This window comes from Chrysochloris asiatica, unplaced genomic scaffold (genome assembly GCF_000296735.1).
Source record: "Chrysochloris asiatica unplaced genomic scaffold, ChrAsi1.0 scaffold00086, whole genome shotgun sequence".
Lineage (NCBI taxonomy): Eukaryota > Metazoa > Chordata > Mammalia > Afrosoricida > Chrysochloridae > Chrysochloris > Chrysochloris asiatica.
The window spans coordinates 10,396,781-10,412,500 of NW_006408604.1; the positions used below are offsets into that span (position 1 = coordinate 10,396,781).

At 40.3% G+C, this 15,720-nt stretch overlaps 1 protein-coding gene across 1 annotated transcript in view; it reads left to right on the forward strand.

Moving 5' to 3' along the window:
• Positions 1–15,720, forward strand: part of GRIN2B (glutamate receptor, ionotropic, N-methyl D-aspartate 2B) — a 678,642-nt gene that overhangs the window by 588,542 nt on the left and 74,380 nt on the right. The window contains exons 5-9 of the mRNA XM_006866039.1: positions 5,414–5,616; positions 6,381–6,552; positions 6,757–6,910; positions 11,093–11,218; positions 13,676–13,905. Coding sequence (XP_006866101.1) covers positions 5,414–5,616; positions 6,381–6,552; positions 6,757–6,910; positions 11,093–11,218; positions 13,676–13,905 — 885 coding nt within the window. The remainder of the gene's footprint in view (positions 1–5,413; positions 5,617–6,380; positions 6,553–6,756; positions 6,911–11,092; positions 11,219–13,675; positions 13,906–15,720) is intronic.

The following is a 15,720-nucleotide window of genomic DNA, read 5'->3' on the forward strand; positions in this document are numbered from 1 at the left end:
GTCAAGAATCTTATTATTATTTCCCCTCTTCAAACTATGCCTTGATACATGTATCACAGAGCCCTGTTGTTCCAAGGTTGAGCATGAATCACTATTTACCTCTGTCCCATTTAGCCCATTCAAACCTATCTCAATGTACCTCTATCTACCTTGTTTTTCCACCCCCTCCCCCTTCTTGTGTATTGTCCTCCCCAATACCCAAACTATGATGTGTTTGCCCCTACACTGTGCTCTACCGTCACCTCCCTCTACCTCCCCCAAACCTCCCTACTCCAACCCCACTGGTAAACAACAAAGAATTTTTTTTTTTTTTTTCATTTTAGTATGAGTATCTTTTCTTAAGCTTTTACAATAATGGTCTTACACAATATTTGTCCTTTTGTGACTGACTAATTTCACTCAACGTAATGTCCTCCAGGTTCATCCATGTTTTGTGGTGGCTTGCAGCTTCCATGTTATTCTTCAAGGTAGCTTAATATTCCATTGTATGTATGAAACAAAGTTTATTTATCCATTTCTTCCATTGATGGGCACTTAGGCTGTCTCCATCTATTTTGCTATTGTGAATAGTACTGCTATGAATATTGGTGTGCATATATCTATTTGTGGTATGGCTCGTATTTCTTGTGGATATATACCAAGTAGAGGAATTGCTGGATCATGTGGTATTTCTATTTACAACTTTCTGAAGAAGCACCATACGATATTCCAGAGTGGTTGGACCATTTTGAATTCCCACCATCAATGTAGAAGAGTTCCAGTCTCTCCACATCCTCACCAGCATTTATTATCCTCTGCATTTTTGAACTTCGCTGCTATTGCTGGTGTGAGATGATATCTCATTGTTGTTTTGCCTTTTTACCATTGTTGTTTTGATTTGCATCGCTGTAATAGCTAATGATCGTGAACATTTCTTCATATGTTTGTTGATTGCCCAAATGTCTTCTTTGGTGAAGTGTCTGTTCATATTCTGTGCCCATTTTTTAATTGGATTACTTGTCTTTTTCTTGTAGAGGTGTTGTAGTTTCCTATAGAATTTAGAAATTAGTCCCTTGTCTGATATGTCATTATAAAGGATTTTTTTCCCATTCTGTGGGCTCCCTTTTTACTCTTTTGGTGAAATCCTTTGATGCACATAACTTTCTAATTTTTAGAATGTCCCAATCATCTATTTTGTCTTCTTTTGTTTGTGTAATTTTCACAATGTTTCATAGTCTGTGTGTGCCCTGGAGTAGAGCCCTTAAATTTGTCTCTATTTTTTCATTGATGACCTTTATGATTCTGGGATTCACATTTAGGTATTTAATCCATTCTGTGTTGGTCTTTGTATATGGTGTGAGGTAAAGGTCTTGTTTCAGTCTTTTGCACATCAATTTCCAGTTTTGCCAGCACCATCTATTGAAGACACTATGTCTTCCCCACTCAATGTACTTTGGCCCTTTGTCAAAGATCAGTTGGCTGTATGTGGATGGGTTAATTTCTGGATTCTCGATTCTGTTCTATTGATCTATGTATCTTTCATTGTACCAGTACTAGGCTGTTTTGATTACTATAGCCATGTAGTAAAATATGAAACCAGGGAGTGGGAGGCCTCCAACTTTGTTCTTCTTCTTAAGCAGTGCTTTGCCTATCCTGGGTCTTTTTACTTTCCATATAAAGTTTCTAATTGATTTTTCCCTCTCTCTAAAGAATGTCATTGGAGTTTGGATTGGGATTTGCTGTACACCTATCCCTTCTAGCTTTGTGTTATCTGTCGTTTTGTGAGCCTGACTTCTATTTTGTTTTCTAAAACTTTGTGCTGGTCTGTATTTCTAATAACAGAGTCCCTTGGCTTGTCACTAGAGACCTCTTTCCATTATTGGTATTGATCCATTAGACAATTTTTATTTGTTTTCTTTTGAGGTACAGGTTGTAAACCCATTTCAAATCTATAAAAGTATACAGTAGTCCATATTATATTCTATCTTGTTAACAAGAAAATCATGGAAAGCCTTCTCAAAATTATATGTGTACAGCATTTCTCATTTATAGCTATAGTTCAGAATAGAAAATGCAGCTAATTTACTGCAACCTGTCCCTGGGTAGCCCATGTTAGTTCTCAAAATCAACAATTTCCTTTTCCAAGTTGAACGGAACACTCATGTTTTGGAAAGGTGAAATTAACATTACCAGTATAGGTTAGACTCTATGCAAAGACCTTAACCATCTAGGTAAAAAGTTTGAGCACAATCCTGGATGCAGTGAGAGGTTGTTGATATTTTTAAATAGGGAATTATATGACAAAGCGGTGCTTAAAAGTCATTTGTCAGCAGTGTCCACAAAGGACTTGGAGGCAAACCTGATGTGAGGTTTAGAGTTTACTGCTATAATCCCAGAATGGGCTCTTGGACTACAATGAATGTGGCTAATAGAAGAGACAGATCTCAACTGAAATGAACAAATCAAAAGGTGTTATTGAGGGAAGATGATATGAAAAATATTTTTAAGTAATTACTTTAGAATGTCCAATCCTTTCCACGTCATTTAACACTTAGAGAATTTTAGCAGTTTGGCCACTTGGGTACAAATACAGCTGCTTGGGGCTGGAGATTACCCAATGTGTTGGGCCCTCAGGATGAAGTCTTCCCTGCCAAACCGCACTTCCACAACCAATGGCCAAGGACATTCATATTTCCACATGGCTGGAAAGCTGTTCAGGAAAATATGCTTTAGAAATAAGTCATCTTAGCAATATTTGGACTGGCATCAAATTCAGTACCAACGATGGCAAGAAGACTTAACGTATAAAGCAAAAGAAATGCTTGGTTGCAGGTGTAATTCACAACACAGAGGCATAACATGGTTTGCACGCTATGAGACAACCAATCAACATTAGGATGATTGTCAAGGCAGGGCTGTGAAGGTGCCAAATAAGATAGCTCAGGATACCAAGCTACCACTCATATGTTAATGATGCAGTAAAACTAGGACAGAGGCTGCGTGGGTCTAATTAGAAGATGAAAGTGGGCAGTACCATGAGGGAAGAAGGGACAGACCACACCTAGGGAGGCACTAAGTAGAAACCTACATATAGACAAAAGCAGAAACAAAGAAAATAAGGACTTTTGGTTATATATAACAAGGTGCTGTTATTGTTGTTAGGTTCTGTCAAGTCAGCTCCAACTCTTAATGATGCTATTCACAACAAAAAGAAATACTGCCGGGGCCTGCTTCATCCTCACAAGTGTTGTTACGCTTTGGCTCATTGATGTAGCTATTATGTCAGTCCATCTCATTGGGGTCTTTCTCTTTCCCACTGACCCTTCACTTTACCAAGCATAGTGGTTCCTTCTGATAATATGTCCAAAATATGAGAGTCAAAGTTTCACCATCCTGACTTCTAAGAAGCATTCTGGTAGTCCATGGTACCTTTAATATTTTTCTCTAACACCATAACTGAAATGCATCAATTCTTCTACAGTCTTTCTTCTTCATTGTCCAGCTTTCACAAGCATATGAGGAGATTGAAATACCACAGGTAGGGACAGACACACCTTAGTCTTCAAACTGGTATCTTTGCTCTTAAACAGTTTACAGAGGTCTTGTGTAGCAGATTTACCTAATGCAATACAGCATTTGATTTTTTGACTGCTGATTCCAGAAGTGTTGACAGAGAATTCAGGCACAATGAAGTCTTTGACAACCTCAATCTTTTCTCCATTTAACATAATGTCTTTTATTTGTCCAGTGGTGAAGACATCATGGTGAAAGAATACAGCCTGATGCTAAATCATTCAGTATCTACTAGTTCTGTTCAAATGATTGCTTCTTGTTCTATAAAGAATGAATATTCCAGAACATTTTGTTGTCCTCATGAACACAATTGAAGTGTTCTGAAATATTCATTATTTGCAGTGTTATCCATAGCTTGTCATGGTCCATACAATATAAAGCCTTTAAAGCACATCTGTCTGGTATTCTTTGCTTTACATCCAATGTCAGCAATGTATCTCTAGTTCCACTTCCTCTTCTGAATTTGCCTTGAGTTTCTGGCAGCTCCCTGTCAATGTACTATTGCAGTCATTTAAAAATTATCTTCAGCAAAATTTTTCTTGCATGTGAAGTTGATATTGTCACACGTAGATCCAAGGAAATACATATGTTTAAAAAACTATGAAATGTTGACAACTTGTTGCTTCTTCTGAGATGTAAGTACTTAATAAGTTAAATAACTTTGTATTCCTGGCACCTCACATGTTCTATGAATTGACCTTATTGCATGAAGGATATCATGGATTGGGATTATGCAGAGGCTTGCTATTCATCATATTTTGTCATAATTAAGATGCTTGGTATAGAAAACGAAGAGGTATTTTTTGCTATAATAAACTCAACGGCAGAGTGAAAACAAGAACTCACCACCAAAGTCATAGGTTTTATTATGAAAATAGGAATGAATAGCACTTCTAAAAGATAATAGAATGCACACATTTTTCCTGATGTTTGGCAGTAGAACTTTTACATGCTTGATCCCAAGAGGTGCCATTCATATTGTGAAAAACAACAACAACAAAAACCATTGCCCTCAGAGCTGATTTAGACTCATAGAGATCCTGCAGCAGATATGGATAGTTCTCCCCTGACTTGGGCAACATGCAGCCAAGTGGCCTTACCTAACAGCTTAGAGAACCTGATCTGATTACCCCGGGGCTTCCTTGTGGTCCAGCAGGTGCATATCTATAGTGAACCATGGCGTTCGTCACTTGCCCAGCTACGTTTCCTCCCCGAGCCCAGCTTGTCAGTCTTCTTTTAATCCTGATTTATCATTCTATTCCAGTTCAGATCTGTCCAGTTCTTCACTCAGCTTCCCACTGGCCCTCAGTTACAAGCCAAAGCACATCCTTCTGACTCATTTGCCTCAGTTATTTTGTTGACCTTTCTAAAGCTGTTTGCTGCTCTCACTATCTTGCTCCTTGCTTCAGTTAAGAAAAAACTGACAGCCATGCATAACACAGGAAACTCTGGCATCCTCATGGCACTTGGTACAGTTGTCAGTTATAGCACTTACCATGTAGCTTTGTAAGCATTTGTTTACATTTCTGACTCCTTCACTCATTGTGAGCTTTATGTGGGGCAGAATGATGCTTCCTTGAAACAGTATTTAGCATCATGTGTAACACATAGTAGGTCCTTCATTTAAGGTGTGGTAAATGGATGATTAAATGAATGTATCACTTTTCTTAGATTTAAACACATCAGTCTCATTTTAAGGGTCATTACACTGGCTTACAAAGTATTCTTTGCTCTTATGTAGGATGCCAGCCATGGTTCACCTTTGTTTAACAGCTTCCTGGGACAATGCAGGTGATGCTGGGAGAGGCTGTTGAATTTTGGCCAGTGCTTTCAGACTCCTCTTCTGTTTATCCCTATCCAGGTAGGAAAGTGGAAAGACAAATCCCTGCAGATGAAGTACTACGTGTGGCCCCGAATGCATCCGGAGACAGAAGAGCAGGAGGATGACCACCTAAGCATTGTGACCCTGGAGGAGGCTCCATTTGTCATCGTGGAAAGTGTGGACCCTCTGAGTGGAACCTGCATGAGGAATACAGTTCCCTGCCAAAAACGCATCGTCACTGAGTACGGCATCTCCCCCAAAGACTCTGGGTGACGTGGGGTAGTCAGATTTGATCCAGAAGTAATACTTAGCTGTCCTGGGAGGTGAAGCGTAGAATGAATTGGGCACCACATCAGATTTTCACTTATATTTGAGCTTTGAAGGGACTGGTAACTCTGTGGTCTGCTGTCTGGTTCTGTCCAGAACCTGGCCCTGGAGAATTACTGCTAACTAGGCTGTTGTTTCTCTAGCCTTGCATGGCCTCTCTGACCAGAGCCTGAAGTTTATGGAAATTTAATTTTATTATTGGTGTTGAGGTATGTTTTCTTGGGCCAGCATGCCCTGAAATTTTGAGATTTAGAAACATTTGTAGAAACATAAAATATATCTTTGCAGTTCTCTTTTGGGAAAGTGGGAAGTACCAAGAAAGGAACATACAAGACCTCTAAGGTGCTGGGAATTTTGTGTATCTGGATCTTGGTGCTGCTTAAATGTGTGGATTTAGTTTGTGAAAATGTATCAAGTTGAACCCTTAGAATATGAACATTTTGCTGAGGTATATTAGATTCAAAGAAGCATTAAACAGTAAGGAAACATGGTTCAATGTGATGAGTTAATAAGAATACTGCTGACTGATGGTCTGAGTTATTTCCTCAGGATAAATTGTGCTAATGTGTGAAAGGGGTCCTGCCTTGAGATTGAAGATTTAATGGCAAACGGTCATGTTGCCTTCTATATAAAGCCTTCTTTGTTTTTGTGGTGTTTGTTTGCTTGTTTAACCGGTTAGGAATAAAACAGATGAGGAGCCAGGTTACATCAAAAAATGCTGCAAAGGGTTCTGTATCGACATCCTTAAGAAAATTTCTAAATCTGTGAAGTTCACTTATGACCTTTACCTGGTTACCAATGGCAAGCATGGGAAGAAAATCAATGGAACTTGGAATGGTATGATTGGAGAGGTGAGTATCAGTAACTGAGAATGATTTCTGTTTTTTCATTTACTTGTCTCATTTAAATATATTTTTTAAATGCTCATTTTAGAAGTTTAGAAGAAATTTAAAGTCTTAAACGGAATACACCCTGGTGGGTCTGAGTGCTTTTCTCCTCCTGGTGGCCCCTGCTTGTCTGAGTTCTTTAAGTGGAGACTGTTTTTTTCCCCCTAGGTGGTCATGAAGAGGGCCTACATGGCGGTGGGATCACTCACCATCAATGAGGAGCGGTCCGAGGTGGTTGACTTCTCTGTGCCCTTTATAGAGACAGGCATCAGTGTCATGGTATCACGAAGCAATGGGACAGTCTCACCTTCTGCCTTTTTAGGTAAATATGTTTGCTGGTGTGGCAGAGCGGGGCCTAAGACCAAGTAGTAGAAGGCATAAGGGACAGCATGAAGGAGCACGTTGCCAGGTTCTCTCAGCTGGGATCTTAATTCAGCCAATAATTTTTAGGGACTTTGAAACTGACCATCTTCAAACATGAAAACTCAAGTACATCCAGGAAAACAGGAAAGCATAATGGTCTTCAGAAGTCCTGCTTTAGTCCAATCTGGTCCCTTATTTATTATTTGCTGTTGAGCATATTCGCTCCACCCTGAGAGTCCGTTTCCATCTTACATAGAAGAAGGGGCTTCAGTCAGGCTGCGTCCTGGTTTAATGATCTCTAATTCTGTTATAGCCACTCCTCAGGAGCCCTATACAGGGTCATTATGGGTAGGAACTGACTCAATGGCACTTAACAACAACAACAACAATTCTGTTATAAGGAGCCCTGGTGGCTCAGTGGCTAAGCACACAGCTGCTAAAGGAAAGTTTGGTGGTTCAGACCCACCAGTTGCTCTGTGGGAAAAAAGATGTACATGACTGTTTCAGGAAAAGATTGACAGCCTCAGAAACCCTATGGAGCAGTTCCACTCGGTTCTGGAGGATTACTGTGAGTCAGAATCGACTTGATGGCATTGGGTTTTGTTTTGTTGTTGTTGTTGTTCAAGCTATTTGAATTCTGATAGCATTGAAATACCTACTTATTTTTCATTATTTTCCAAGAATTGAGTCTAGTTCTACCAAAACGGTTTTCGGTTTACAGGTGACTCTTCTGAGGATGAAGCTGGTTGTATTTTATATTCTACCCTCTCCATTCCCCATACCATTTTGTACTTCTCCACTCTGCAGCATCACATAAATGTCAAAAGCCTTCGATGTGATATAAGACTGGGGGAAATAAGGTTAAGATTTCAATCAGAAGAGGTCTTTGTGAGCTCATACCCAACATGTTTTACAGGGGCTGAGGAAGCAAAGAGCAGAAAAATAAAATGTCACCTTGAAGCAGATCATTGGACTAGGATACAGGAAACCTGGCTTGGATATAAACAAGCAATAAGCCCTTGGACAAGTCACAATCTCTCTAAGGGACATCAACATTTTTGAAATGAGGATTTTGGAATACAATGTGACTACTGTACCTTTCAATTCTATCCCTGGGGATGGGAATTAATTCAGTCGGTTCAATCTAGTGACGTTATAGATTCCACAGATTTGTATAAAAATTTAAATCCTCTAGTTTCCTAACTGACTTTTTTTACTCCCAGGGAAGCTAGTTTTTTGAGAGATGGTACTGCGTGCCACACAGTGACTACATTAACCCTCATGGCAGCTGTGTGTAGTTAATTGTTGTCTTTCTCTAGAACTGACACATTGAAAGGTACAGAGAAAACTACATTCATATTCTGACCCTGTCAGTATAGTACTAACCGTAACTTCTGACTGCAAGAGCCACTGGTCCATCTGTATAGCTCTTGTTCTTGTTAGGTGCCATCAAATCAGTTCTGACTCATAGCTACTATGCACAGGGTTTCCAAATGCTCTAATATTTATGGAGCAGAAAGCCTCATCTTTCTCCCGCAGAGCAGTTCATGGGTTTGAACTGCCAACCTTGCAGTTACCAGTCCTGTGCTTATCCTACAGCACCACCAGCTCTAAAACAGGATTGGGGACATTGGGTCTGCGGGCCATCTAAGACCAGTGAAATCATTTGGTCTGACCCTGCCAACGCAACTGCAGGTCCAGCTGTCACATTGTTGTTGTTAAGTGCCATTGAGTCGGTTCCAACTCATAGCGACCCTGTATAAACTGAGGAGTGACTGGTGACCTTGAACCATTGACCTAGCAGTTCAAACCAACCTTACAGTTCAGCGCATTAACTTGCTGCGCCACACCAGGACTCTAGCCATCACATTAAGAGTGAGTTAATTAAATGTATTACCAAATATAGCAGGCTAATTTTAAAGTTGATAATTTTGTACGGCCCCATGAATGATGTTATGAATATTACAAATGGCTCTGGGCAGAAAATGGTTTCCCACCCTGCTCTAGAATAACAGAATTACAAGGCAGTGTATGTGTGTATGTATGTTTGTGTGTGTTTGGAGGAGGAGAAGCAGTTAATTTCAGGAATACGAAAAGCTACATTTATTAAACTCCTAATATAAGCCAGGATTTAGTATATACCCTTTAGGTGTCTTATTGGTACTATTACACCCATTTTATGGCATGGAAAATTGAAGTTTAGTTGAAGCAATTTTCCAACAGCCTCATAGCTAACTAATAACCAACAGAGCCTAGATTCAAATTCGACTGTAGTTGTCCAGAGCCTGTTCTCTTGTTCTCATGGGGCCATGTCAGGGCTCAGCCCTAATCCAGGAGCCAGTGTGGTGGACAGATGCTATGAAGCAAAGTAATATAATGGGAAATGTACAGACTTTTGCCTCAAAGGACCCCCACTCTTAACCAGCCACTTTCTGAGAGTGAACTTGGAAAAGACCTGGACCTATGAATCTTCATTTATTCTTCTGTAAAATAGGGATGATAATCCCCTAATGATGCAGTCATTAAAAGGACTCTATAAACTATATAATGAAAGAACCTTTTAATTTGTGAACACCAGTACGATTGTTTGCTATATTTTATGTCCAGAAAGCTATGCTGGGCTCCATGAAGGGAAAGAACACATAGAAACAATGCTTTTCCTCACTTATACCCCATGTTAGAGAAAAATGAAATCTGGATAGAACTGCAGTCAGTTTCAAGGGGTGGAGGTTTCCTCTATACCACTATATTTGTACAGAGACTTTGAATGTGCGTTCTGCCTTCACAGCTCTGTCTGCCATGGAAAGGTTTGCATTTCACAGTCAGTATGTGAAGCTCTGGGGGTTTATCAAGTTCCCTTTAAAAAATTGCTCAATACTGGGTCTTAGTAATGCAAGTTTCAAAGTAGAAAAATATTTTCTAATTCTTAACCATTTTTCCAAACCCTTTCTTCAATTTTTATCTTTATTAATCATTTGGAAAATGGAGAAAATGGCATATTAGTTCACTTAGTTTTAAGTTCACAATGTGATGTGACAGTTTAAAGGCCAGAACTATTTTGAGGCATAATTGAGGGAGCACTCGATCATGGGGCAAAATAGTGATGGTTTCTTTTCACAGGCCTTCCAAGAAATGAATCTTAGAATATAGTGTTCAGTTTCTGGATACCTCAAAGCTAAAGAGATACAGATCAACTGGAAGGGATTCAGCAAAAATGATTAAAGAATTGAAAGAAATAATGTATAGACAGACTTTCTTTATATCTTTTCTGGGCTTGTCTGATCAACCCTGGCAATAGGACATGAATTGTAGTTGTGTTGTTAATTACAGTTTACACATGTTCCCTTGTCATCTGTTAGTTTCCACTCTTGCAGATCCTGTCATTCAGTGTGAGTGGATTTTTAACAATGACTTATTTTCTTATACCCTAATGTTGTGGTGCTGCAGGATAAACACTGGACTGATAACTACAAGATTGGCAATTCAAAGCCACCAGCTGCTCCTTGGAAACCCTCTGCAGGGTCATTATGAGTCAGAAACAACTCGACAGCACTTCACAACAACAACAATGATAGCTAATAAAATATGCCACATTACAGTGGGTCTATAGGAAAAAAATGTAAATCTAGGCTGGGAAGTTTAAGAGAAAGAGGATTAAGGCAGCAGCTGAGCTATTCATTGCCTCCAATTGTATGAATTTGTCTGAAAGGCTCTTAAGTGCTACAGAGGTCTCACTGTGTACTGTGGCCACATTGATGAGCTACATAAACCAAGAGTCAGTCCAATATGATTTACTTGCTCTATAATTAGTGCTACTTCTTCCAATTACAGCTTTTATTTATCCAAAAATGGCAGAGACTGCCTTCATGGCCTCAAAAGCAACAAGTATAAGGCTGTCTTCCTGGTGGGTTCAAAACAAAAACAAAAGCATGACCTGCACCCATCTGGGCAGTGATGATGCTTGGGTACCTTCTCATGTTCCTCCTTAAACCAGATGCTGGCTCACTGAAGGCATGGAGCACACTGGGGGTTTTCTCCCCTCCAGAACCTAAGTTTGCATGTGTACATGAATGTGTTAATTAAACAGAACCTGCCTGCTGTTTCCTTTAACCCTGAGCACGGTTTTTCTTCTTCTCCCCAGAACCATTTAGTGCTGACGTCTGGGTTATGATGTTTGTAATGCTGCTCATCGTCTCAGCTGTGGCTGTGTTTGTCTTTGAATACTTCAGCCCTGTGGGTTATAACAGGTGCCTTGCTGATGGCAGAGGTAAGCCAGCTGGAATCATTGAACATCTGCATTTTTGTTTTAAGTTCTTAAATCTGAATGTCTGTACCCTCCGTTTCTGCTACCTCCCTAACAGCCATTTCTGAAAATGAATCCTCAGCCTTCTGTGTCACTGGCTTGGTGGTGCTTTAGAAATACCCACAATTCAGATGTAGTTTCAATCTATATACCCTCTTCCTGGCTCAAACCTGACCCCAAGCACAATTCCACAAATACAGGGAGATTAGCAAGAGATACGTGTAGCATAGACATGCTAGAGGCAATTTTTTGATAACCTGAGGCCATGAGCTTGTTTTCTATACAGATGTGGCTAAGAAGGCATGTTGTAGACCTATATTAAAAATGTGGAAATTAGTGACCAGAGCATATGCAAGATGGTTGTAGCTCTTAGTGTTCCGCTTAGCAAATGGACAGTACTGAGGTACAAATCCTCCAGTACATGTGTTCCTGGCTCATACTCATGAAGTATAGGAATTGGTCATTTGAAATCAATAAATTGGGAGACCATTTCTTACCCAGAGATGCTGCCAGGGGTCCAGTTTTCAGGCTACGTAGGTTCATGTGTTGAGGTACTTATGAGACTTTACAAAAAGTTCATCAAGGATTTCTGAAGAGGGACATGGGATCCTTGTAAATAACTCTTCTATAACTTCCCGAGAACCCCCAGCATTAGAAAATATTCCAACTTCTCTGAGTCTTCTCCCTTCTGAAATGTAAGCTCTGTGAATTAAACCTCCAGGAAGAAAAAGGCTTAATACTGGCCACCCTTAGAAATGACCTAAATAAGACAAAGATGATTGAACCTCATTTTCTGCTATTTTGATTCACAAAGTCCAGGGTGGGTCTTGGACCACTTACTGTATGTTTCACAAGAGTGGTTCTCCACCTTGGTTGCGTATTAGAATAACCAACCTCATGCCAAACTAATCAAACTATTTTGGGTGTGGAGACCCAGATGTCAGTGTTTTGTTGAAGATCCCCTAGTGCTTCTGTTAATTAATCCCAGTTGGGAGCCACCACTACACTGAAATATTTTCAGGCTTGTCATTCTGGGGTAGAAGTATGGATATGTCCACTTCTTCAGTATGGTGTAGTGAGGAGCTATAGCCCCAAGGGCCCTCCAGTAGTCATGATCTAGCCTCCGTTCTGAGACACCAGTAAGAAAGGAAATAGCTAGAAAACACACAGAGGTATCCTGTAGATTGACAGGGGCAGGAAGTAGTGTTACTGTGCCTTCCTCAACATCCCCATACACTCATGAAGAAAACCAGAGAGGTGAAAATCCAGGTTCATAAAACTCAGAGCTAAGGCCTATAATTACTCACATTGCCAAATGATACTTGTCTTCACAAAGGAATTCAACATGGATCCACGTTAACTATCAAGTCTCCATAGGGCATTTTACAGTTTTCAAAACTTTGATTTATAAACAACTTTCCGATGAACACATCTGTTCCATAAAATAAGGTTCACATGCACAGATGTGTGTACAGAGTTAGATATTACGCTTGACATGTGTCGTCACTGATGATTTAGTTTGCAGAACCAGATGCTATCAGGTCTATATGATATGTTGTAAAATTGTGTAGACAGATGTTCATTTCTGCAGTAGAGGGGACATGTGCAAACCCAGACATCATAAAAGATTTCACTACCACCAACCAAAGAAAGCTGTGAGTTCACAATAAATTTATGTGTGGAAGCCCTGGATCAGTCTGTATAAAGGTTATACGGAGGGAAGTTGAAGACAGACAACATTCCTATCGTAAGTTATTTGTGGGTAGGCCAGCATTCTGGAATTACCTTTCTGATCTTTCTGATATTATTTACACGGAAGCTATTATCATAGGAGATAAGTTGGAAAATGTTGGTGTTGGAGTTGGCTCAAGGTACCAGGATTGTCTTTGAGATGTTTAGTGATTAGTTAAGTGCTGGAAGAAGCTAAAGAAAAATCAGAGCATATTCAAAGCACATTCAAAAGCACATTCAAAGGCATCCAGCATCAGGATGAACTAGAATTAGAAAAAGTCTGTGATAATAGTAGAGAAAGACTTACACAAGTCTTGCTAATCTTTTCTGAAGTTGAAGTGTTTGCTTGGTAGATAGAATTAGAGAGTACATGTCATAAGGACATGAGTGAGATGCTAGTGGGAAGGTCCATGTTTGTTATTTGATTTTGATATGATCTTGAGGGCCCTGTACATGGGGGACAGGAAGCTCTCTTTACATTACCCTGTAGCACGGTTGGCCTCTTCTGCATTCCTGAGGGTCCCATGAATCCAAAGACACCAGCTCTTGAATTAAAAAGAGAAAAGAACTAACTACCCATTGGAGGATTCCCTACTCTGACAGGAACTTACCCATTCTGTGTACTTGTAGGCTTAAATTGAACTAAGGACCTGGTCTTAACTTTCTGTCCTTGTCTTTTTGTCACACCAGAGCCAGGTGGCCCATCTTTCACCATTGGCAAAGCTATTTGGTTACTCTGGGGTCTGGTGTTTAACAACTCCGTGCCCGTGCAGAACCCAAAGGGGACTACGTCCAAGATCATGGTGTCAGTGTGGGCCTTCTTTGCTGTAATCTTCCTGGCCAGCTACACTGCCAACTTAGCTGCCTTCATGATCCAAGAAGAGTACGTGGACCAGGTGTCTGGCCTGAGTGACAAAAAGGTAAGCAACCTATTTGAAACCTCCCATTTTTCTTTCTTTCCTATTCAGTGTCATACTCAAAGTTCTCAAGTACCTGTTAATGTTCTTAATCTTTAGACTTGACAGTTCTTTCTTATTTTTTTTCAGTTGGGACATGGGAGTAGAAATCAGTTTCCCTATTGAAATAATAGTACTCCACACTCACCTCCTAATTTGGGAAAGGTTATCACAAGTACATCCTGGGCTGCAAATAAGGGGCTTGGTGTGTTGGCGGCTTTCAGAGTACACGGTACCTCTTGTTGGATACCATTGGGTGGCCTATCAGTACAAGGCTGCATGTTTGCTGTGTTATTAGAGGGCTGCCCCTGTGTACCCACACCGAGGAGACTGGTGTATTATGGCCTTCATTTTCCTCCCAGCAGTGTTTGGCTGTGGGTTCTCTCTTTTTGTTTCCCTGCACACTCGCGTGTTCCTAGGGTTAGGAGGGCGAGTTGTTCACATTGTATCTTGAAGAGAAGTAACTGCTAATTAACTTGATGATTGCCCCTGTATAGAACTGATGAATTGGTTGCCCCCATACCAATTGCAACTCCCCTGTTGGTCTGTGCAGTAGAGGGAGGTTGGTCTGCTGAACCAGTTGGTCTGCTGGTTTCCATCTTTCCTGGGTTAGAGGGTACAACACCTGCTCTAGATACATCTGACTGTCTCGGCCTGGCTGGGCACCACAGTGTGTGTGGGAGATCTGTCTTCCAAAACCATAATAATCAGAATGCTCCCAGACTAGGGATAGGAGACACCTTCATGGGATGTCCAGTAAAGCTCCTGAATATACCAAAATATTTTTGAGGACTTTACTTACAATAAATGTCCTTAAGATTTTTGTTGATGTTGTTATTGTTGTTCAGTACCATCAAGTTGATTCAGACCCACAGTGACCCTGTGCAGGGTTTCCAAAGAGCGACTGGTAAATTTGAACGGCCAACCTTGCAGTTCATACCAACTTTGCAGTCCAGCGCATTAACCCACAGCACCAGATATCGTCAAGTTGGTACCAACTCATAAAAACCCTCTGCACAACAGAACAAAACACTGCCTGGTCCTTGCTTCAACCTCACAATTGTTGAGTCCATCTCTACTGCCACTGTGCCAGTCCATCTCACTAGGGGTCTTCCTCTTTTCCCTCATCCCTCTATTTTACCAAACATGATTATCTTTCTTAAGGAACTGGTCCCTCCTGACTATATGTCAGAAGTATGAGAGACGAAGTTTGGCCATCCTGGCCTCCAAGGAGCACTCTGACTGGAATTCTTCCAACACAGATCTGTTGGTTCTTTTGGAAGCCCATGACACTTTCAATATTCTCCTCCAACACCATAACTCAAATGCATCAATTCTTCTACGGTCCTTCTTATTCACTGTCCAGCTTTCACATGCATATGAAGTTATTGAAAATACCATGGCTTGTGTCAGGTGCACCTTAGTCTTCAAACTGGCATATTTGCCACATTTTGAAAAGGTCTTTTCAGCAGATTTATCTAATGCAATATGTCGTTTGAATTCTTGACTGCTATTTCCATGAGTGTTGATAGTGGAGCCAAGCAAAATAAAATCTTTGACAAATTCAATCTTTTTTCAATTTATCATGATAATATTTATTGGTCCAGTGGTGAGGATTTTTGTTTTCTTTACATTGAAGTGCAATCCATACCAAAGGCTGTAGTTTTTGATCATCATCAATAAGTATTTTAAGTCCTCTTCACTTTCAGCAAGCAAGGTTGTATCATCTGCATATCACAGGTTGTTAATGAGTCTTCCTCCAATCCTGATGCCACATTT